Here is a 25,581-nt window from a genome sequence, read left to right as displayed (position 1 = left end):
ATTTTATAATTAAGTACATGTTGCTAATAATATTACCAGTTTTCTTATTCTCAGGCCAAATTTTGTTCTATATACATTTTAAATTGTATTATTCTAATGTAAATAGCATTTATTATTTAAATAAACGCTCCAGTACCGCCTGCAGCTGATGAGGACAGCATCATCTGCCCTGGAAGTCACACTTCAACCTAACTTTCTACCGTCCATGGGAAAACCCCACAGAGTGGGACTTGGTTATTGACAAAACAAACAACCAATCAGCGTTTTAGAAAGAAACGCCTAACCAATGTCTGTTAGCGAGCACGGCGACGTCATACATTAAGTTTAGTGAGGTCGTCTCCTGTAAATAATATATCTCATAGATGTAGCGATACACTGTATTATTTCACATTTTTCTCATGGAGAATATATTTATTTAAATGTTGTTAGCATACTTACGAAGGTGGCAGTCCTCTGCCAGCCTGCTTGCTGTTGACCGGCTCGCTAGGCTAACTTTAGCGTGATACTTAGCTGGTTAGGACACTAGCATTAGCTGTCCATTTAGCTAATCAGAGGTTATTACCGGAGCAGTCTAACCTGTTTTTCAGAAAGATTTATCTAACTGGAATGGACTTTGAAATGGCGGTCTGTAGCCACTAACAGAGGTGACGTATATTAAAGGTAAGGTGTCCGTGTTGTTGGCATTAGACGCAAATGACTATCTGGTGCATTTTAGCTCACTGTACGTTAGCCACTTCCCTCTCTTAAAGGGCCTTTGACTGACAGCTTCTGCCCGGTGACACGCTGCTGCTGCTGCTGCTGTTGTCAAGGAAAATGTTGATTAAAGCAAGTCATAGTATCGCTTTGTGGTTTTCACCTGAAAGACCCCACTAAATCAATGTCGCAGCAGGTCAGCGCGTGTCAGCCTGAAATTACTTTCATTTGTCAGCCTATGCTGGGTCTTAGCTGTGCACAGCGTTAGCCATAAAAAATCTTATTAAAATGTATATTCTGACGTTTCTCCAGTTATTAAAAAACAGCGTATTGACCGAGTAAGTTCAGTCGCTGCTGTCATGCTTGAAACAATCGACGGATGTAGAAGTATTGTTTGCGCTTGACATATCTGAGGTGAGATCAGGGGAAATCCACACGCCTGGTGTAAGTGTCTGAATAAGCCAGCTGTCTGCTCACTGTCTATTTTTAGAAAATTTAAAGAAATAGAAATGAGTAATGTTACGCAAAATAATAATGAAAAAATATATAATAGGTTTGCTGCAGGTAGATGAGGGAGAACACACGAGACCTCTCAAATCTCCCACAAGAAACCACAACAAGCGAACGGGATCAGAGATTTTAGATCATTATTCACATTTTTTTTTTCTGTAGTCTCAGTCCAGTTAAGACTCTTTCACCAAAGTCTAGTCGTGGTTAATTTCGGTATGCTCATCAGCCATCAGTTTACATCTAATTACTGTTTCCATGTGTTTTTTGCCCAAGTGTACTTTTAGACAGAAGCAGTTGTGCTTGTTAGTTGATTTTTGATTTGACTTTGAAGAGGCCAGAGTAGAAATATTGTTACTATTTAACTTGCTGTGGTATAAAAGCACAAGTTATTGTTTCGACAGCTGTTGAAACACAATTGTTTACAGTTACAGAAATATGTGAGTTGTAAGATAATAGGATTAATCTAAAAAAAAAAAAAATCAGCTTATCACTTTCACTTCTATTATTGCATTAGGTCACCTCTCACTTGTTCTGTTTTTTTTTTTTTTTGTTCCCTTTCAGACCACAGGTCAAGCTTGCCTTGATGTTGGACCTTCTGCCTAGCATGCAGCCATGAGCTCAGCCCTGTGGAGCCAGGAGAAGCCCAGTGGGGGCTTCAGGGAGGACTGGCGCTTCTACATGGTTGTGAAGGAGTGTACAGTGGAAAAGCCTCCCCAGAAGACCCTGAGGATCCCCCGTGGCAGTCTTGGCCAGGCCTGTCAGGAGCGCAACAGCCTAGGAAGAACACTGCCCCCATGCAAGGGGAAGAAAAGTCTCCGTATTCTGGACCAGACCAACGTCGTTCTGAGCCTGGATGAGCGGGACGTTTTGGAGCTGGATGAGAAGCTGGCTGAGTTGCTCTTCCCCATTACCAACTGTGAGGAACGGTATGCGCTGCTCTGCAACAAGTCACGGCTAGAGCGTGTCCGTGATATTGACTGTGGTTCCAAGGTGCGTGTCCAGCTGCGCTCAGGGGATGAACCTCTGCCTGGTGTGGTCCGCTTCAAAGGCTCACTGCTTCCTGATAGAGCACTGTCTGGAATCTGGTTTGGAGTGGAGCTTCTGGTGAGAGCGTTTTCAGTTTTTTTCCTCTCATTTTTGTTTAAAGATGCTATCTCGGTAGATTCTTAATTTGGTTTTGCTCTGTTCATTAAACATGTGATCATCGCTATAGTTAAAATAAAATTTGAAGTACTGCCAAAATGTTAATAGTGACAAACAATTTAAATTATAAAATTTGAGGCTAAATAGAAAGTGCTTTTTTTCTACTTCATTCAGATATCTAATTAATGTGAGACAAATAAGAAGATGACTTTGTCTGGAATCACACAGTGAAAACAGAGTGCAGATGTGGAAACGAATGTAAAATTATGACTAAAACCACAGCGTTATTTTTTTTAGCATGACCTTAAAACAAACCTTGAAAACCAGTTATTACATGTATGTCTGTGTAAAGAACTGAAAAGTAAAGAGAAAAAAAACAGGAACTGGTTCTTGAGCGCTGTTGGAAGCCAGGTAATTTTTGCTTGACTCATGTAACTTTTTTAAAATGATGGCTAACTGGAAACTATTGCAAATTTCTTTATGAAATAAATGATGTATTCCTCACAATAACTCACTTAATAAGTCAAAGAAGTGCCACCATTTCCTCTTGCACCCTGTGACCCTCAGTGAAAATGCTCAAGTGTTTTTGTAGTTGTTTCAATTAAATAAGACAGAAAGAAGAATGTGTATTTGCTGAACTGTCAGTCTAATTTTTTAGGCTCAGTAGACTTTACCTACATACTCAACAGAGGGAAAAAATACCCCCCCCATCCTCTCCTAACACAAAACCACTGGTGACTTTTTTCAGTTGTTATTGGTTTGGAAATAAGCTATAATAAAAGTAGCATATTTAACAATAAAAATCTTTTCTGCAGACGACAGTCGTCCCTTGCTATAGCGCGGTTCACTTATTGTGGCTTCACTGTATCGCGGATTTTTAAAAAAAGTTATGTTTCGCGGAGTTTTCACTATATTTCAGGATTTTGTGGTATATAGGTATTTCTGTAACACCCCATAACTATGTTCATCACTCTGAAAAAGAGATAAGTTACACCTACGCCTTTAGCAGAAATAGATGTAATGACCGAGGATGAAGATACTGCTCCACCTTCATCGGCATTAGTACTGCACAGCTACATAATTTATCATCTTCATCATTCAAGTGGTAGTAAGAGAGCGGGGGAGGTTTACAGGAGTGGGGGAAGGGTTTGTAAAGCCTTAAAATATATATATAAATAATGAAATAAATATATAATAAATATAATGCTGCTATTTTGCGGATTTTCACCTATTGGGGGGTCTCGTCGGGATCACTGTATTTCATATTGGTGACTGTTGAGAGCAGACAGCATTGCTGCAGAGGCTGAATGAAAACCTGAATATTCACATTTGTATTACTTTTACAATGACAGTGTCACATCCTGGCAGCTACAACTTCAATTCACAATTTATTGCCTTTGGGGCAGTTGGTTTAACAACAGTGGGATGATGACAGTGTAGGTGAATAAAGTACTGAAACAAACAAACAAACAAAAACAAATGCACCATAAAGATCAAACCTTGTGAATCATGCATATCATGGCTTTGAGTAAAAATACAGGATTAAAATACATGCACTGGTTGATTGATTTTTAGATATTTGGCTTGAAAAATATTAGGTTACATTTAACAAATGTGAAATTCATTGCCAGTACTTAAACTTTTAAATAGTTTGTCTTTAACTGTTATTTTACTGGAACACAGGAACAAAGATGCAGTGTTTAAACTGACATGAATGTAAGCAGATACTTTCAACATTTTTAAATCTGAGTTCTTTACGTCATGCCATTCATTCTGGACTGTACATACAGTACAGCAATTAAATAAAATACAAAGGCTTGCCTATTGCAGCACAATGTTGTTGTTATTCTCCAGAATCCAGCTGTTATCTTCTTGAGTGGGCTGATGGAGCTAAAGTATTCAAACTGTGGCTCAGTATAACTGCCTCAGTTAGCACATACTCTTGTGATAAAATTCTGATTTATACTCATAACTGCATGGATTTCAGTATGTTTGCTTTGCCAGCAGTAACAGTGACTCAGCAGTTTTTCATCCAAAGAACCTGCATGTGTCAAAAGATGCGCAATATGTTTTAGTGTGACTAGTGAGCTCATCTGATGTCTGTACTAGAAATTTTTGCATCTATCATCACAGTAAGTCAAGTCATATTTCTGCTGCAGTAATCGATCAGAAGCTTTCACAGCACTGGGAAGTTGACTCCCCTTTACTCAAGAATGCTGAGCAAGCAGCCTTGCTGTCTGCTGTCCTTATGACAATAAGTTGTTCATCTCTGTTGCTCCTCTTCTGACCTACTCTCTAAATTTGACTCGTTGTCTTTCCTCTACTTTCCTGTCCCAGGAGGAAGGTCGGGGTCAAGGCTTCACGGAAGGCACCTACCAGGGTCGCCAGCTTTTCCGCTGTGAGGATGAATGTGGTGTGTTTGTAGCCTTGGACAAGCTTGAACTGTGGGAGGATGATGATGATGAACGTTTAGATGAGCTAGAGATAGACAACGTGTGTCTGGTGGAAGAGGATCAAGATTTTCCTCCACTGGAGATCAACTCCAGGGTCCTGGTGCAGACCAGGGAGGGACCAGAGAGAGGCACCATCATTTTTTGTGATCTGCTGCCAGGCAATGAGAGCCTCGGTTACTATGTGGGAGTTGACATGGTAAGCATTTGTTGTACCCCCAACTGTACATTTAAACTGATGCAGGAACAGATGCAGTCCTCTGAACTGCCAGGTAGATTAAATGATCAGTTTGTTCACCTTCCAGTCTGAGTCAGTTATAAACATTCAACACAGTGTTCTAAAATCAAACAGAAAAACATTTTTTTTTAATTTATAAAAAACAAACAAAAACAAAAAACATTTTCTTTTAATAAATAAACGATAAAACTAATATGAACACCCACTGCTGCCAGTCATGTAACAGTAAGTGGAGATATAAGGCCTTTTTCTCCCTTAGTGCCCAAGCATCCAGTGCCTATATAAAGTTTTCACCCCCTTGAATATTTGATCTGATTCCCTTTTTCTTGTTTTAATATTTTATAATTTTGTTTTTATCAGTGAGCTTTTAACAAAAGAAGAAGATGATTATATTGATTTTCCAAAATATGGAGCATTTCATTTGACTACAGTTCATTCCCGGTTGCTGATATTCAGACCATCTGTTGTCTGTGGTTGGGCTATCTCTGCCTCAATTCAGTCTCAAGTGGATGAAACAGTCCATCCATCCATCCATTTTCTTTCGCGTAGCTGGGGCTGGGTCGTGGGGGCAGCAGCTTAAGCACAGGAACCAGACCTCCCTCTCCCCAGCCCCTCCTCCAGCTTATTGGGGGGAACACTGAGGCATTCCCAGGCCAGATGAGAGCTAAAATCTCTTCAGCATGTCCTGGGTTTGCTACTGGGCCTCTTCCTATTAGGACATGCCCGGAACACCTCACCCAAGAAGTGACCAGGCGGCATCCTCAAGGCTTTCAAATTGTTTTGGAGTAGCAGGGGGGCATGCCAAAGTAGCTTATGACCGAGACCAAAGCCATGATGGCAGCAGACAATATGAATAGTCACATGGCAGTCGTGAACCAATCAAATGGCTCAGATTGAAAGCACGTAAATATTGCCACGTGCCTCCACATGGCGCTGGAAATGGAGACGGTGTATGGCGCAAAAACATTTTTTTTAGGAAAATTAAAAAGTAGACGGCGCAGAGTGGTGGAGTTGGTGGAAAATGCACCTGCCGCCGGCATAATTTGAAAACCCTGATTCTACTCAGGTGCCCGAACCACCTCAACTGGCTCCTTTTGATGTGGAGGAGTAGCGGCTCTACTTTGAGACCCTCTTGTATGACTGCACTCTTCACCCTATCTCTAAGGGAGAGGCCAGCCACCCCTCACAGAAAACTAATTTCTTCCGCTTGTATCCACAATTTCATTCTTTCAGTCGCTACCCAAAGCTTGTGACCATAGGTGAGAGTAGGGACGTAGATCAACCAGTAAATCTACAGATTCGCTTTTACGCTCTCTTCACCACGTCAGACTGGTGTAGAGACTGCATCACTACAGCCACAGCCCCAGTCCATCTGTCAGTGTCCCACTTTCCTCCTCTCCCCTCACTCGTGAACAAGATGCTGAGATACTTAAACTCCTTTTTTTTTTCTCTCTCTCTTTTTAGGGCCTCAGAGAAAAAAAAATTTTGACAGGTACCCCAGCCATGCAGCATGAACAGGCAAGAAACTGGAAAAACAAACAAACAAACAAAAAAAAATTTATGCTATCTGGTACAGGCTGGGGTATCTGTTGGTTGGTAGTGTTTTAATACATCATTGGCCCTCTTTTTTTTTTTTTTTTAAACTTGTCCCTGACCTATTTCCAGCTGAAGACCATGGCCTCAGACTTAGAGATGCTAATTATCATACCCGCAGCTTCACACACAGCTGTAAATCACTCCCGTGTGAGCTGGAGGCCACCACCCGATGAAACCAAAAGGACCACATCATCCACATAAAGCAGCGATAAGATTCTGAGGCCACCAAGGCGGAAGCCTTCTGCCACTTGGCCATGCCTAGAAATTCTGTCCATAAAAATTATGAACAGAATGTGACAAAGGGGAGCCCTGGCAAAATCCAACACCTACCAGAATTGAGTCCAACTTATTGCTGGCAATATGGACCAAGCTCTCGCTGCTGTTATACAGGGACTGAATGGCTCGTAACAACAGGCTAGGGCTTTTATTTCAAAAGTGTCTCATTTTCTTCACATTAGGTCAGCTCTTATAACTCAAAGAAACATGCCAGCATGGCTTCTATGGGCAGACCACAGGTAACGTCTGTCAGCAAGAAGTCTGTAAAACACACTGTGATTTAGACTTCTGGCTTGGATGAAATTAACAGTTCAGACATCCACCCCCATGACAGCATTCATACTTTAGGATTTGAAACCCATTGCTTTCTGGTGCAAAAACAGAGAAAAGTAAAATAAAAATATATGCTCTCTTTCACTGTTATTTTGACACCTGTGTTATGCCATTTATCATAATTTTTATCCCTGAAAAGTGTTTTCTGTTTCACGTGGCATTTGTATACAACTAGGTAGGTAATTGTATTAAAACGAGTGGATCTCATAGATTTTAGCTTATAGCAGTTAATACCTCAGGTTTCCTGTCACAACTTGCTTGTGTTGGTGATTTTATTTTTCTGACGTGTCTTGTTGCCTTGGATTGTAGTAGCTGGTATCTATGACTACTGTTGTCAGGCGGGAATGGTACTGTAGTGATACAGAGATTGAAATACATAACTGAGGCGTTTGACTGCTGATCGTTATCAGCACCACCACCAGCAGCTGCAGCAGCAGCAGCAGCCCACTCAGTGCATCTGAGCCTCCCACACAAAGGCAAGACAGTCACGCGGGGAGTGAGGTAAAGACTTAGTGCTGTATGACCCAACAGCATGGCAAGGGGCCAGCAGGCAGCTGAGGAGAGCCCACTGCTCTGCCTTACTCTGCGTCCAGCCTCGCCCTGCCTTCTCTAGCTAGTGGCACTGGCCTCAAGCTTATCTTAGGTTGTCCCTCTGAAGCATAATACTGGATTGCAAACTGAAGAAGAAGAAGAATAGCGTGGTTGTACTTGCAGAGAAAGTGGAGCTTTCAGGGGGAGGACCTAAGGTGGAAGATCTGTGGTTAACGTGGAGAAGATGAGATGAGCAGTATGGATTATCACAACACAGAGGGTCCAGTTTAAGCATAATCTTTAGATAGAGTGAGATACAGCAGACCTTGTTGATCATCAAAAAGATACGAGGAGAAACAGCACGTGTGGCACCAACTTATTCAGTGTTCAAGTGTTGAGGGTTACAAGGTTGTCATGTCTCCAACTCTTTCAGGACAATCCTATCGGGGACTGGGATGGTGTGTTTGATGGGAAGCTGCTGTGTAATTTTGCCAGTTTGGAACACACTCGACTCGTCCCCATCTGTGACGTAATGCCAGGTGAGTTATCAAGTATTTGTTCCTGGTTTTTACTCTGTTTGTCTTATCCAGCATTAGTGTGTTGTTTTTATTTTTTTTTTCCCTTTTCGGCTAACATTCAGCTGTCTCTCACTTGGACCAGTACTAAGCTGCTTCCGAGCATTCCGAGTTTGTGTTTTGCTTGCAGCAGGAACAGAGAGCCTTTTGTGTTGATGGCTCACTTGTTTTTGAAAGTCAAGTGAGATGCTCTGGCTCTTTGTTCCACACAGTGGCATATTGATTTGCTTATGTGTGCTTCTGTTTACCTCTCTGAATATTCAAACTTGTATCCAGGAAATTAAGATTGACATTGTTAAATTATCAAATTTGTCCCCTTTCTTTTAAACAATTCCTTTAGTGCTCTCTAAACAGGAATATGTTGTCTCTAAGTAGAAGTACTTTAAATTAGTTTCCTAAACAAAATGTGTTTTTTATTGGTTCTTAATTTCTCTTGTTTTGATACTAGACAGTGAAAATTGTCCTTTGTAACTTCTAGCCTGCTTATAATGTGAGGGGCAAGAGAACTTGTGGTTACTTACTTGCAGTTAATTAGAATAGCGTGGAACGTGGAACGTTCTTTAAGCAGCACACCATATAGGCCAAGTTATGCACTAGCTACAAAGTAATTTGTATTACATTACAAATGTATTACATTACATTTGTATTACAAATTTCCCCTCTGTGGGACAATAAAGGCTGTTTCTTTCTTCTTCTTAATAGCCTGGCATAATAACCTAGTGTCATACATAAAAATGATGCTTCCTATAGCTAAGTAATCTGGAATGAAGTATTCACATTCACATATTGTATTTTAGTGTGGTTAACAAGTTGCACTGGTCAACAATGTGAGTTTCCTCTAATGTGGATGTATTTTTGGTATGTACAGAATATTCCATGCAGGACCAAAGGCTCCAAAAGCACAGTTTTGCCCCCAGAGGCCCCAACAGTGACAAGTCGTCCTCTGGCCAAAGCAAACCAAAGAGCAAAGGTACTGCACCACTGTTACGATACACAGCTAACTGACATACCCACAGTTTGGTGTGCTGAAAATTTCTAAAGTGGACTTATGCTTGTTTCCAGCTCCTTTTATTCTTGGACTCTCCTAGAGTAGCTTTGCATGATTTAAAGTTTGAATAATCTTTTTTTCTTTTAATCTTACACTAAGCTCCTTCTCCCTTCAATCCATCTTTCTTTTAAACAGCTGCCTCTTTCAAACAGAAGGCTTGCTCAGCCAGCACCTTTTGCCTGAGATGACCATATTAGACTAGAGAAGAGATGAAAGAATAGAAAAAGCTGTCTGAAACTGAGTGTTTAAGGCAGTTGAAAGCTTGAGCTTCAAATGGTGTGACAGTATAAATTTGGGATACATGCAGCGAGTCAACTAGATGTTTAAATATTGCTGCATTTGCTAATCAGTGCCAAAAATATTAGTTAGATAAATGCATTTTTCTAATTTTATTAATGCACAATGGCAATTACTGGTTCAAAGATGTTAACGTGTGGTTTCGCAGTTAGATCCACCTTTCACTGGTCACGTCTGGTTTCAAAACACCGAGATGGTAACAGCAACAATGCTCATTTCAAACAGGACTTCACAAACCAATGGATGACGTCACTGTGGCTACTTTCACTTTTCTGGGAATATCAGAGTAGGTTCACGTTAAAGAAGCATTCCTTCAAAATGCCTGATAGCATTTCTAAAGTATAAAAAAAAAAAAAAATCATCAGTATTTTCCTTGTCCAAAACATTTAGACTTTACATAAACTGTATAGATTAGTTACAGCTGGCTTTTCTTTGCTACAGATAATTATTGTTGAAGCGTGTAGTATTTTAGATAAGTAAAATGAAGTGATACATCGGTTTTGGTTGAAAGTCCCACATAAAAGAAAATAATTGTAAGAAATTCCTCTTGCAGATACGTTGCTTTGATGTGGATGCAGTGACCCGTTTTTTTTTTCTAGTGGCTCTTTAAGTTTTTGTTGCTGTTCACGATGGGTTTTTTTTAGGTTTCCTTTGCTCATTGTTGAGACAGAAGCAGGCACGCACACTGGTACAGTGCGCTCATGCACATTATGCTCATCTCTCTGTACTTTCTCTTTTCATGTACTTGCTTTATTTACAGGATTAGGTCATCAGTGTGGCAGTAGAAGCAAGTCTGAATTTTACTATACTTTAAATGGCAGCTCTCTTGACCCCCCAGCCCAGCCCAAATCCAAAAGCACATGGTACATTGATGAAGGTAAAAGAAAAGAAAAAGAGTACTCATGGAATGTCAACCATCTTAAAGGCAAGCTACTGTTTACAAGCTACATTTGAATCTGCTTCATAAAAGCAACCTTAACAGGTGCTGTATAGCTTTAATGCACTTACAATGACAAAATAAGGTTTTCCATTCCCACAGTACTTCTGTACTAAAAGACATCCACACTCTGGTACTGTGAGTCCATCAAATACATGCAGTAGGGTATGGGTAGCATAGAATAGGATGTGACAAGTTGTAGAATTTGTTGTACAATGTAAATAAACAAAAAGCAATTGTTTTCTAATCATTTAAACCCCATATTAACTGAAAATAGTACAACAATTATGTTTATTTGGAGCTTGGACACGTTTAAAAAAACTTGATAAAGCAGCACGGTTACTGCTGTTGCTTTTAATATCACTCCTAAATGTTTGGGATCTGAAGGAACTAATTTTGAAAACAGGTTGAGACCTGCGATTTAGTTCATTGTGTTGATATGTTGATTTTAATATTATCTTTAATATAGTATAGATTTAAATGATTTGCAGATAATTGCGCTCTGACTTTTACTTAAATTCTACAAATTGTCCCAACTTTTCTAGAAACACGTTTGTTCTTAAGAAGCACATAAATTGTGTTTTCTAATTATCATATGAGCTTTTTAATCTTTACTCATGAATCTAAAATTCTCAGTGTTTGTATTCAGTTGTAAGAAACATTATCATAATGATAAAGTAATAAATGTAGTGCAGTGTGCCGTTATTTGTCATACTGCTTTAAAAATAATAGTTAGGGTAAGTTTTTTTTTTTTTTTTTTTTTTTTTTTTTATAAATTTTATTTTGTGTTAGCAGTCACTATTCTTAGCCAGGCACTATGCACAAGACTATTAATCCAGATTACTCCCCAGCATATTGTTACATATGGATTGATTCCTTTTATCCCTAAATTGAGCTGCAGTGTTCAAACAGAGGTAGTCTGCTGCCTTCACCCTGCTGGCTAATATAAGAAATGCCACCAACACAGCTGATCATATCCATGAATAAAAATAGTTTTCATTAGCTTGGAAGACCTAGATTTTTATTTTGTGAAAATGTTTTGAGGGAAAGAAGGAATTACTCATCTTTTATGTTTTAAAAATTTGGCTCATATTAAAATGTTCATATATGAAACTTTAAAACCAGCTGTCTTAAACAGTTACTTTAGATGCATTTGACAATAAGCTCACAAAATACATTAAGAGATTAGTGGACACCCAACCTGTGAGCACTGGGTGCTCAGTTTGATTCCTTGCTGGCCAGATCCTGCATGAAATTCCCCTGCTCTGTCTCCTGGTTTTGTGTGTAAGAAAGACTTAAAAAATTACAAAGAGAAGATAAACTTTAGAAACCTTTAGAAAACAGTGCCAGAGTGGATTTGCACAAGTGTCTTCAAATTATGAGTCATAAACGTTTGGAAATGTTTTGTGACTGATTTTGCAAAATAAGGATGACTAAGTCAGTTCAGTTCACTTCAAGGTTCTGATAGCAAAAAAAAGTAGTTAATTGCAACCAGATTTAAGTAAAAGTATACAGAGAAACACCAGCAGTAGTTTGTTACTGTAGCTTGCTGTGAGTACCTTTCCACTAGTCTTGTCCCTCATCACCATTTCTGTGTTTCTTTGTGGCATTCCACCTGCATGGGGTATTCAGTGTTACTAAAGGCTTTTATTGATGCTTAGTGCCGCAAATGACTCTTTATCTCACTGTTGTTTTTCTTTTTTTGCTTCTGATGCAGTTAGAAGATTCAGACTTTGATGTGATACAATTTGCAGGCCAAGAGCATTAGTAAAAGACTTGGTTTGTGGGGCGAGGATTGGTGGATTTAGTCAGCACATTGTCTTGTTACTGTGTTACTGTTGGTGTAGGGAAAAAACAAGTCGGTACTTTTTGTTCTTGTTCCACTGCTCGTTTCATCACCAGTTGTCACCAACAGTTGTGAAGAAACTTTTTAAGAATATTTATTCTCTTTACATCCAGTGACAGAATCATAAAGTAACAGAAAATATAAATGAGCTAAAGAGACATGCATGGAAAAAGTGAATATGTACCTTAATATATGGCTAATGTGCCATGTTTAAACCTTGAAATTTGGACTAACCATAATCAAAACTAATTCTCTACAGTTGTTTTGTAATTTTGCCATGTGTCACTGCAAAGAAACATTTAAGAACCTTCCATATTATTTCAATAATGCATTCTATTTGTGTATTTTTCACATGCTGTTTGAAATTAGGACAGCCATAAATGGCTGACTTGCCATTTTCAGAACTGCTTACTCATCCTGTGAATGTGTAATCATTTTCATCTTCCTCTGGTTCACTGCATATTTTGGATTTTTTATTTTTTTTTATGGCCCTGGTGTTTTCATTTGTATCAAAGTCAGCAGACAAGGTTACGCATTGCTGTGGTTCTTTCGTTGCACAAAAAGTTCAGTCGGGGATACACAAGTTTGAAGGTTAGTTCAGGAATTCACAGTACTTGTTTCTGAAGCAGCGAAACTGTGAGAGTGGTTTATAAAGTCACATTATTACGGAGTGTGTGAGGCTGTTGTGTAGCGTGCACCCTAGGTGACAACGGCAATAAAATCTGTAACTGCTGAACTATAGCATTTTAATAACTAAAATGACTAACAAGTGAGAGGCTTTATATTGTAATATGCTCTTTATAGTACATAGTTTTTGATATTGAATTTCAAGAACAGAGAAAGAATCATAGTTCTCTGACAGGAATATGCACTTTAAACATTGTAAAGGGTAATGGAACATAAATTCAGTGACTTCTCACTTCTGTAAAAGCTGGTGTGTAAAGTTCCAGGTTTCAGCTTTTAAGTCATTTGTTCAAGAATTTGCATGAAACATTATTTTTAGAGTAGTTGTGTAAATTCCACTGACTTTTACACATTTTCCATTGAGCTATTACACATTGACACAAGGAATTTATCTGAAAAATCCCCTTCCATAAATGCATGACTTTGAATTTACTGTTCAGTGTTTTATGGTATACTTCATTTCAATAAAATAAATGAATGTATAGCACTACTTCGGCATGCGTGCCTCTCTAAGTTCCCTGCACTTAAGTTTTTAGAAAAAGATTTCCTTTTTTACTGCAAATGTATGAATTATTGATCAGTAAATAACAGTAAAAATCAGTCATGGTGATGAAAAAACCCTAATGGGTTGACTTCTACATTTTCCAGATGTTGTTAATGTATCCCTGACATGTGATGGCTTTAATACCACGTGTGTGAAAATGCCCAAAGATGCTGTACTTGTTAAAATGGTGTTTAACAAATCGCAACTCATCACCATCTGAACCCGCTGATGTCCAGTGGTTAAAATTCTCACACTGTTACATTGTTTCAACCAGATGAGATAAATAAATGAGATAAATAAAACAAAAATTTTCAGTAGTCCTCAAAGACCTTACTACATTCATAAAAGCAGCCTAGATAATGTAAGAAGATGCTAAGTTTTGGGTTTTGTTTTCTTTCCTGCAGTTGGGGAGGACCCTGCTAAGTCACTTACTGACACACCCCCTGACTTCAACCAGTCCTCCCCACCCTCCAGGGCCCCTCCCTCTGCCTCGTTGTCCAGCGACAACAAATTTCACTCGCTGCCCTTCAGTCTCAACCGCAAGCCCGGGCCTACTGACAGCATGACCCATGGGCCCCTGTCACTGTCTGTTCAGTCAGTGATGGGCGAGCAATCAGAGTCCCCTTCATCTGCTGCCCCTTCTTCGCCGCGGCCTTCAACACCTCCTCGAGGACAACCAGGTTTGGAAGTGGGCTCGCTGGTGGAGGTGAAGGAGAACCCTCCTCTGTGTGGGGTCATCCGTTGGGTGGGTCTGCCTCCTGGCCTGCTGGAGCCTCTGGCTGGTCTGGAGCTGGTGAGAAAACACAACAATGTAAATTTAGGGGCAGGAATTAGAGAGAGTATGTAATTCTGACTGGACAAACAGTATATTGGTTGATGTATTATAAACACAAACAAACATTGCCTTGGTAAATAACACTAGTAGACACTCCCAATACTGCTGTTAATGCATACTGACTGACCTCTACATGTTTCCTTGATCATCCTGCCTGTTGAGCTGAATAGGAAATTATTCAGCACATAGAAATTAATTTATTGCTAAATCCAGTTGTGTAACATGCCACGATAAATGCTTCCTACTGGCTTTCTTTAATTTGTACAAAGGTTTATTGTAGTCAAGGAAGTCACAGTGCTGAGTACGTGTACTCAGTGCATTTCTCTGTGGAAAGTCTGTTGGCAGGTGTATAAAATTCAATATGTCAGATGCTGAGCAACCACACTGTTGTCAACAAGTACATGATCAGACAGTCCTGAGTATCTAGGCATTTGGAAAAACAGAATTAATGAAAAATACCTTGCGGTAATTTAATCCATGACCTTGTTCTTCCAGGAAGAAGAGTGCCCTGGCTGCACTGATGGCACATTTAAAGGCACACGTTACTTCACCTGTCCACCTAAAAAAGCCCTGTTTGTGAAGCTCAAGTGCTGCCGACCTGACTCCCGCTTCCCGTCCCTTCACCACTCCTCCAACCCTATTGAACGCTGCAACTCCATTGGTGAGTCACTAGGAGGTACATGATTAAAATGATCAGTTTAGCTAATGTTCTCACAAATTTTGTGTTTACATTTGTACCATGTGTGTTTTTGCAGCATTTGGGGGTTACCTGAGTGAGGTTGTACATGAGAACACACCTCCACGTACGGAAAATGATGGCCTGGATGTCATGGTGGGAAAGAAGAAAGGCATTCAAGGTCACTACAACTCATGCTACCTGGATTCAACCCTCTTCTGGTTAGTACTCTTTACTAGGTGTAATAGTAAATACATTATCAGCTACAAAATATGAAATTATTTTTATTGACGTGTATTTTAATTATCGATCGCAGAGTCTCACCAGCCCGTTTCTTAAACCAGAAGGGTTTTTTTTTTTGTTTTTTTTTTGAACAGGATGTGCTCCAGCTGTGAGCTGACTGGGGGATAGTGGTGTAACAGTTTCTTTCAACACTGATAAATGTGTTTTGAGTGAAGCACTCAGTCCAGACTGGTAGAAATCCCTTTAACTGTTTTTGTACTGTTTTTGGATTTATGAACTCTAGCTTTAAATTCAGTCTAAGGGCTTTGAACAGTAAGATGTCATTGGCTTCTCACTTCTTATCTCTTATATTTATTGTTTTAATAATTAACAAAATAGACATTAATGCAACTGAAAAAACTGCATTATATTAATCCTATGAGGGTTTGCAACTAGCACCAGTAGCTTTTAGTGAATAATTCTTTTCTGGTTTGTGAAACAACATATTAACATCTCTCTCTACTATGAAAAAAATGTCTTCTTGTTTGCTGATAAACTGCCAGCAGGCTGGCCATATTTCCAGCTCTGATACTTTTGAGTCATCTGGTTTTTAAATATCAGATAAACACAGACAAGCAATACTGGCTAATCATCGTATGGCAATGAGATAATAGACAGATTATTTTTAATTTTAACACCTTTGTTTTATGTTTTGCTCTGCAGTTTGTTTTCCTTCAGTTCTGTACTGGACACTGTTCTGCTGAGGCCACGATCAAAGACTGATGTAGAGTATTACAGAGAGACTCAAGAGCTGTTGCGTACAGAGATAGTCAATCCTCTCCGCATGTAAGTCTTGACAGATACTTAGCTGCAGGTGTTTGTCTCTTGCAGTATTGTAGATCAGAATTGTGTTGTTATCACCAGTTCTTCTTGTTTCTGCTGTTTTTGACAAAAGAATAAAGACTTCTGTTTTAAGTTAAAATGCTGAACAACTTTAAATAAGAGCTTTTACATTTAAACAAAAAATACGGCACAGAAAGCAGTTTTTTTTTTTGTCATCCATCAAAACTGGAATTTACATGAAGTGCAAACTGCTCCTGAAAAGTTTAACTATAGTTGTAGTTACTGAACTGTATGTGGCTGTTTAGGTAGCTTGTAACTAACTTTGTCTACGTCTTCTAGACATGGGTATGTTTGTGCCACTAAAGTGATGAAGCTGAGAAGGATCTTGGAGAAAGTAGAAGCTGCCTCTGGTTTTACCTCTGAAGAAAAAGGTATGACAGTGAGATTTCATGTTGTTTTCCTTGTACCCATTAATGTGTGTTTGGGAATTGATATTGGTGGTTGTCTTACTTACATGTACTAGTATTGCTTTTTTGTCTGCTTAAAGATGTAACTTTGTGACTAATTTAAAAATTACTTCTATAATGATAAAAAAAAGATCATACCAATTCTTTAAAAACTGTAAAATATGATACCTCTGCAAGTCAAGGTCAAAAACAAAATGTTCATTCATAGTTTGAACAGTTTATGGTGGCATTTGCACAGAAATATTACCTCCAAACTCATTTTAGTACATTTTGCACTGCAGATCCTGAGGAGTTCCTCAATATCCTTTTCCATCACATACTGAGGGTGGATCCGTTGCTCAAGCTAAGGTAAAGGTCATTTAACATTTTAAAGAAATTTGAAAATCTGTAAAATAAATTTCTGTATTTACTCTGTCAGGGGCTGAGGTGATAAATCAGATATGTATAGGTTTATTTAATTTAATTTTCTTCAAGATTTTTTTTTTTAACAAAACCAAAAGAAAATGCCCAAACTGAAACTGATCCAGGCAATTAAAACAATTAAAACATACACTCACTGGCCACTTAATGAGTTACACCTTACTATCACTGGGTTGGATCCCATTTTGCCTTCAGACCTGCTGTAATTGTTTGTGGGTAGATACAACAAGGTTCTGAAAACATTCCCCAGAGATTTTGGTCCATATTGACATGATAGCATCACATAGTCACTGCGGATTTGTTGGCTGCACGTCCATGATGTGAATCTTCCATCCCAAAGGTGCTTTATTAGGTTGAGATCTGATTTGAGCTTTGTGACATGGTGGATTATCCTGCTGGACGCAGCCTTCAGAAGATGGGTACACTGTGGTCATAAAGGGATGGACGTGGTCAACAACAAGGCTGTGTTATTTAAACGATGCACAGTTGGCCACATTTATCCAGTCTTCTGTTGACTAGTTTTGGTGAGCCCATGTGAACTGTAGCATCAGGTTCCTGCTTTTAGTGATAGGAGTGCCACCTGCAGCCCATCTACAGCAGTAGATGCCAAGGTATACTCTTCTGCATACCTCACTTTGGCCATTATCCTCTGACATCAACAAGGTATTTTCACCCAGAGAATTGACGCTCACTGGATATTTTCTCTTTTTCGGACTGTTCTCTATAAACCCCAGAGATGGCTGTGTGGGAAAATCCCAGTAGATCAGAAGTTTCTGAAATAATCCGACCAGCCCATCTGGCACCAACAACCGTGACGTGTTCAAAGTCACTTAACTTACCTTTCTTCTCCATTCTGATCCTTGGTTTGAACTTCAGCAGGTCGTCTCGTCTGTGTCTAATTACCTAATTGCAGTTTATACATGCTTCAGTGCACTGAGTTGCTGCTGTGTGTGGTAGATTAGATATTTGCATTAACGAGCAGTCGAACAGGTACACCTAATGAAGTGGCCAGTGAGTGTATATGATGACTGATGAGACCAGTGGGACACATAGTGGGATAGATTAAAGTGTAATGATTCAAAGAAACCACAAATTTGCACTACCAAATATTAATATATATCACATATTGTACAAGTAAAACATTTGACAGCAGAGCTCTATAGGCCAACAGGTTTCTTGTTGTAAAGGTTTAGTTGGTGAGGTTAATAAAAGAAATGCCTAGAACAGTTCAACTCCCATCACCCCCACCGGTTATGGCAGACAGCTGCCCCTCCCTGCTCCTGGTTCTGCTGGGGCTTTCTTCCTGTTAAAGGGGAGTTTTTCCTTCCCACTGTTGCCAAGTGCTTGCTCATACAGGGTCATCTGATTGTTAAGGGTTTTTCTGTATTATTGTAGGGGCTTTACCTTCCAGTGTAAAATGCTTTGAGGTTACTGTTGTTGTGATTTGGCGCTATATAAATAAAACTGAATTGCATTACTTTTCATACAGAAACCATATTGAGGGTTAGCGTTATGACGTGGCATAATGAGCGTGCCCCTGATTATCAGCATAACCAGACTATGCAAATATAGTCTTAAAACAAACACTAAACCAGATGTCTAAATCTGTGAAGTGTAGATTTAAACAGAGTTTCACATGTACCGCAGTGTGAGCACTGGAAACTGTATGACTTACAGCGTGGGCAAAGTGATTTAAAATGTGAGTTTTTTTGTCAGACTGAAAACTAATGATGTGATCTCATTTACAAATCTTTGAACGTGAGATGAGCTGTGAGAGTTGGATGTCATCATTTCTGACAAACTGTTATACGACAGACTCTGAGTCGTAAAGCTGTGTCATTATAAGGTGACTGAAAGAGCTACCTTTCTTGGAATGATTACTCCACTTAAAAAATCTTAAATCTGATTTTTATTGTTTATCAGAGACATGTAGCTGTAATAAAACAAAGATCCTGTAATATTTTTGATTTGTGGATTTGTTAAATGTCTAATGTTAAACTACTTTATTTAAAAATGCTGAAAATTTGAGTTGTTCTTTTACTATCTGCTCATATTTCACAAATTGAGAGAGAGGCTGCTTTTATTTATTTGATGAATTGCTGCATATATTTCAGATATTGATAGATGAATTGGTTTTTTGTCAGTTAACATAAATACAAATTGTGCTCTGTGGTGTTAATTTTACAGAAAAAAACCCCCACCTGCTACTAAAAGAGTTTCTAAGATCTGTACATATTTAGTTTCACCCTGAGGAAGGAAGATAAATGAACAAAGACTTTGCTGTTGTTTTCTAGGTCAGCAGGTCAAAAGGTCCAAGACTGCTATTTTTACCAGATCTTCATGGATAAGAAGGACAAGGTCGGAGTTCCCACCATCCAGCAGCTCCTGGAATGGTCGTTCATCAACAGCGACCTAAAGTTTGCAGAGGTTCATTTGAATTATTTTCATCTTTATTTTAAAAATGTTTTCTTAAGAAGAAGGTTTGATAATATTGTGTGCCTTGACTGGTCTGGTAGGTGCCAGTTGGGTTGAGTTATAGATAACCACATCTTATAAATCTTTGGTATAAACACACATTTTGGTTCAAAGATCTACCAAAATCTACACACTGGCCAACCTTTTTTTCTCATTTTGCAAGTTTAAAGAACTAATAATTTTTACATCAAAGGTTTTCAGTTGTACAAATATAATAGTTTAATAAGATTCAAATAAATTAAAAAGGATTTGTATTGTTCTAAGAGAAATATTACACTGACATTTCCTCATTCAGTTGACAAGAAGAGGAAAAAAAAAATTTTTTTTGCAGTGCTTAGTTTACTTCATCTGAAACCTTTTTCAGTTTTACTCCAGTGGATGCTATAGAATATGCGTGTTCTTCATTTTTTTAAATAAGAAACACAACATAAATTTTTCAGATCCTAAGTATGAGGCAGTTTGCACTGTATATTATGCATTTCATATCCTTATTCTCCTTCCTTTAAACAAAATTGTCATCTGTTTTGTTCAAAAGACATAATTCCTATTTGTCTGTAGCAGGATAGTCTCAGTTCCTGTTTTGACTCGACCTCGGCGCTTTATAGATGACTAACCTATAGGTTCTCTTTCTCTGTCAGGCGCCCTCCTGCCTAATTATCCAGATGCCCCGCTTTGGCAAAGACTTCAAAATGTTCAATAAGATTTTCCCCTCCTTGGAGCTGGACATCACAGATCTTCTGGAGGACAGTGAGTAGCTAATATTTATTTTCAGTCTGTGTGTGCGATGTGCTGGTCAGTGGTGATTCAAAGCTGTGTGTGGCTTCTGGTAATGAATTTCCACTCTGTTGTCACTTCAGCTCAGTTGAGATGAAGGAACCAATTTTTCTTGCTTTCCAGCCTAAAGAATTTCACTTTGGTACAGTGTGTCAGCAGTGATAGAGGTTTGCGTTTTGTTTTCCAGCTCCAAGGGAATGTCGTATCTGCGGAGGCCTGGCTCTCTACGAGTGCCGAGACTGTTATGAGGATGGGGACATCACTGCTGGCAAAATTAAACAGTTCTGTGAAAAGTGCAATACACAGGTGAACAACACGAGGCATTATTGCAGCATTACTTCAACCAAAAACAGGTTTTAAAGTCTGTGTCAGGATCATCCATTTGGTGGCGCCAAATCCAAAGGAATCCTAGCGGCTCAGTGTAGGAGTTGAGTTTAACACATGGCCCCAAAGTCTGTGCTTTTTTTAAAATAATATTGTATGGCAGTAGGATTCCTGGAGGGCTTTTAATTCCTCTCATCTCTAATATGTATGTCTCGTATAACTATGAAATATGTCTACAGTAACATGTTAAGCATCTTTTGTTTGTGTCTGACAGGCCATGGTAACAAATGGTATATGTGCTTGTACTGAATTAGGTTCACCTCCACCCAAGGAGAAAAGCCCATCGACATGGCAAACTGTCCGTCCCCAAGGAGCTACAAGAAAGTATGGGCCGTCAGGGCAGTTTTCCCCGCCAGAGGATGGAGCTGTTCGCCGTGCTGTGCATTGAAACCAGTCACTACGTGGCCTTTGTCAAGTACGGCACCGCGGATTCAGCCTGGCTCTTCTTCGACAGCATGGCCGACCGTGACGGTGCGTGTCACGGTCTTTTTGATGTTGTGTTTGTAACAAAACTGCTATTTTAACTGAAGTTATAAAGTTACTGCATATTGAAAAGTACTGGAACTCTTCTTTCTTTGATGTCAAACCTAGTTTAAAACTATTTCTACATTTAAGCAAACAGTTGCTTGACAGTCAAAATGAAGCTGAGAGCTAGTGCATAAGCTACTGCGTGTCCCCCCCCCCCCCTTTTTTGGTCATTTTTCTTAATTTCATTAGTCTATTATCGATTCTTTGCATCAGCTTCATAATTTCAGCTTTTTTAAGGGCAGAGTTGTAAAAGTCATATAAGCCAACAATGATTGCCTTTATTTGAAATCATCTAGCTTTTCAAACACAAAGAACTGGTCATGAGTAAAATACCTAGCTTGCTGTGTCCGTTGGGCTGTCTCTAATGACTTTGCTTGTGACTTTTCAGGAGGGCAGAATGGTTTCAACATCCCACAAGTTTCTCCCTGTCCGGAGGTGGAAGCCTACCTGAAAATGACCCCAGAGGAGCTGCACACCCTTGATCCCAAAAGCATCCAGGGCCAGGCGCGACGCCTGCTGTGTGATGCGTATATGTGCATGTACCAGAGCCCGACCATGAGTCTGTACAAGTAGAATCCTCTCTCAAGACCCCTACTCTCCCACCCCTGCTCCTTAGTCACTCCACCTTCCCCTTTCCCAGGGCGGAAGATTTCCAGAAAGACCAAAAATTAAACTAAAAGAGCGGCTGCCTGCCAGCAGGGGCGCTGTCCAGAATTAACCCTTACCCCCACCTCCCTTACTCTCCACAATGCCTGCTCATTTCTGGAAGTTGGAGAGGGAAGAATGGGGGAGAAGCCTATTTGCACTGTGCATTAGTTGAAGTGTTGTGTTCTTCATGTAGTCCTATGTAGCTTCCCTGTGTCTCACAGCTGAGCATTGGTAGTGGATGACGAAGCAAATGTAGGCATTATGAGGATTCACTCCCTGTTATGGGAGGAAAGAGATGATGGGCGGGAGGGCATGTTGTGTCGCAGTGACTGACAAAACATGCGCAACAAAAACACAATGAACTAGTGGGAAGACCTTTCTCACCTCATTTACCTTAAGAAAAGAGGAGTCCTGCTATTCTTAATCACTGAAAATGATGGGAGCCTTCCATAATGCACATTAAGGAAGCAATGCAGAGTGCAAATCCTCATCCCATACGTACGCTTCTGTGTAAAATATCTTAATAGCATAGTCATGGTAGTAACATCAACAATATAGACGTCAATCTTCAGTGCAGCCGCATCAAGACCAGACTCTTTGCTCTTTGTCAACAGGTTTGCATAATTCCCCATCAAACTGTGTTTGTGTCTTTACAGTATATGTTTTGCAGAAGTAGATGTAGCCATTGTAAAAGTCTCATGTTTTCTGCATATTTGTGTAACTAATGCTGCACCTTTTGCTTCATCCCCAAAGTGGACCTATCAGGAAACATTTAGGTTTTGCATTTTATTTTCTTCTGCCTCCCATTTGAAGTCACAGTGAGTGCTAATTTGTTGGTCGGGAGACATGAGTTTTGTGTTACAGAATACAAATTTGCTCCTCTGCTGTAGCTGTAAAGAATGGTCTGCATTGCTAATGCAGGGTAGATGCCAGATACATTCATGAAGGGAGACTTGTACAATGGCTGCTGTTGTAAAGCTGGTTGGTGGAGCACTCCATGCATTCATAGGGTCAATGAGGTGAAATACTGGAAAAGTCTGACTGTTTTCTTTAAGGTAAGCGTGTGTGATGTGAAGAATTTCATATGCAGTGTCTTTAAGTCTGTCGCTCATTGTGTTGATGAGTAAATCTAAATTATATTTTATGTTTACAAAGCCTTTTCTCTGCCCATCATGGCAGATTGGATTTCCTACGAGCAAAGTGAAGCAAGTATTGATTCTCGCTGCCTTTAATGAAAGTGTGACTTCCATCCAGGCACAAGATAACTAAACAGTTGTGATCAAAATATTATTATTTATTGTACTTAAATCATATTATAAACTCTTCTCCCTTTCTAAGAAGATGACACAGGGTTAAAAAAAAAAAAAACTTTAGGTACTCCTTGTCCTCTTTCACTAGATCCAGTAACAGTAGCAACTACTGAATGTTCACAATGATGCATTGAACAGATAACAGATGATGGGAAATGAAGAGGCACAAAGCTGGTAACCTTGACGCATTTAAAGAAAAAAAAGAATGGAAAAATGATCGTCGATTCCATTATATTCCAAATTCCCCAAGGCATACCAGTCTAACTATAAAGTAGTTGTTTTTTTATCCAGATTTCAAAGTACCTCTCACCTGACAACTTCCATTTTTGGTCTGTGGTCATTTCCACTGTTGCAGGTATTCTGACACCTGTGCGAACTTTTTCTGCACTGCTGGAGCTTATCACTGATTGGAGCCTTGTTCTCTATGAGAGAAGTCTCAGAGCAGAGATTTAGATTTTTTTTTTTTGCCCCCCCTCTTTCATCTGTACAGTGTAGACATATGTAACGGGTGGAAAATTAATGTCAGTGATGTTCCTGTAAATGTTAAAAATAAAGCCCATTTTGAAGGGTGAAATGTCAAGTCTTGTATATTTTATGCCGGTGTCCTTGAGAGCATCAAGGATTTTTTTTTTTTTTCTTTCTGCAGATGCTTTGGAATGGCGTGTCAGAGGGAATTTGTGTTTTCAGGTTGGCATCTCAGCCATGGGATCTCGGCACAGTGTTAAAACTGTCAAAACTTTTTTCACACGTTTTTACCTTGACACACTGAAGAGGCAATAAAACGGGACATAGGTGATTTAAAAAAGTTACAAATAAAACTTAAGTAAACCTATTTTTATATGTGAATCTAGAGTTGCTCAGTTACAAATATTTTATGTCAACATTAACAGTAACTGAGGTTAATGTTGATGCGCTGCAAGTTGTTTGATTACAGCGTGCCAACCTGGGAGTGCAGGTTACTGTAAAACCTTTAATTCCATGCAGTTAGTACAAAAGTATGGTTGTTTTTTTGTTTTTTTTAACATATTAAATTTGCTTTGCCTAATAAATCGGAAAGAAATGGGTATTTTTAAAATGATCTTTCATGTCATTTTTGCACTGGGTGCTACAGTAGTAAAGGAAAATCAGATGATGCTAAAATAGTTCCAAAACACTGCTTCCAACTAGATATTCAGTCTTTTTATGAGTGTATTTAAAGCAACTTTGAGAAGCTGCCAGCTAGCTTAATTATAGACTTTTATTTCTGGACTGCATATGAAATAAGAATGGTGCCAGGTATAAGCTGATGACAGTACTTTCTATAGATAGTGAAAAAATACACTGATGTCAGATTAGCAAAGCAAAAACATGTGAAGACTGATTATAGTACCTGTAGCTGACATCTCATGTACCATTAAGGAACAGTTTTGTATTTTCTTGTCCAGTATTATTTTGTTATTCCTGTGAATTTTTTAGAGCTATAGGTGTGAATCCCTACAAAACCCTGTGTATTTTTCACTGTTTAAAGTGTGTATTATCCCCCATAGAAAGATCTGTTTCTTTACCGATAGGATTACTGTGATCAAGCCCAATTTAAGCCTTTGAAACAGTGATCATCCACTGACATGTAAACATTTAACAGTATGATTACAGCCTGTTATTGTTACAGGAGAATGTGAAAGATTAGTTGTAGTCTGTTTTGACCGCTTGGTTGGTTGCAGTCTTCTAGCTGCCCTGTATGTTCAAATTAAGTCTACATCAGTGACCCAATTCCCCAGACGACCTCTGACAAAACGATACCCCGGGATAAATCAACATGCATTATACATGCATCTCCCCCCCTTCACAGGAGCCCCATTCCACACCTTACCCTGTTTAGTTTTTAGTCAAACTTGAAACCAGCTTAGCAAGCTGACTTCAGAAGTGCCAGATAAGTATTTGTCAACAGAACAGCTGGCGCACAATGCCCTCTTGTAGCTTTATGCCACAGCATATGCCAGCCGCTCGTAGCGTGTGGTAATTTAGCCGGGGCTGGTTCTACGGGAACAGATGGGCTCAAGTATTGTTATTCTCGCTCCAGCTCAGGGCCCCTGGGGGGAATCACTAAATAAAATCAAAGCAGATGGACCTCTCTGGGCTAGGCTGTGTTTATGATAAACAGTCAGTAGAGCCAGTGTCCACCTCACACCTTAACCCCACCCTCCACACAAACTAACAGCAAACAGGATTACAGTAGTTTAACCTCACCTGCTTTGGGCTTAAACTCTTTATTTCACCAAAACAGCAGCCAAACCCAAACAAATAGAAGGGTTAGGAAGA

At 39.3% G+C, this 25,581-nt stretch overlaps 1 protein-coding gene across 2 annotated transcripts; it reads left to right on the top strand.

Moving 5' to 3' along the window:
* The first annotated feature begins 520 nt into the window (after positions 1-520).
* Positions 521-23,857, top strand: cyld (cylindromatosis (turban tumor syndrome)). 2 transcript variants are annotated; one of them, XM_030721200.1, is made up of 17 exons: positions 521-660; positions 1,765-2,307; positions 4,684-4,995; positions 8,204-8,309; positions 9,214-9,315; positions 10,451-10,567; positions 14,106-14,494; positions 15,032-15,197; positions 15,292-15,433; positions 16,158-16,280; positions 16,617-16,708; positions 17,026-17,092; positions 19,459-19,591; positions 20,278-20,386; positions 20,601-20,719; positions 21,052-21,268; positions 21,714-23,857. In XM_030721200.1, exons 2-17 carry the CDS (start codon positions 1,816-1,818, stop codon positions 21,896-21,898), a joined length of 2,871 nt encoding a protein of 956 aa, XP_030577060.1. In that variant the 5' UTR covers positions 521-660; positions 1,765-1,815; the 3' UTR covers positions 21,899-23,857. The 2 variants fall into 2 exon arrangements, with proteins under 2 accessions (XP_030577060.1, XP_030577066.1); XM_030721206.1 differs by lacking the exon at positions 10,451-10,567.
* The last annotated feature ends 1,724 nt before the right edge of the window (positions 23,858-25,581 follow it).

Source organism: Archocentrus centrarchus, chromosome 3, assembly GCF_007364275.1.
Source record: "Archocentrus centrarchus isolate MPI-CPG fArcCen1 chromosome 3, fArcCen1, whole genome shotgun sequence".
In the NCBI taxonomy this organism is placed as follows: domain Eukaryota; kingdom Metazoa; phylum Chordata; class Actinopteri; order Cichliformes; family Cichlidae; genus Archocentrus; species Archocentrus centrarchus.
The sequence above is the reverse complement of the archived record's forward strand: the minus strand, read 5'-3'. Positions and strand labels throughout refer to the sequence as shown.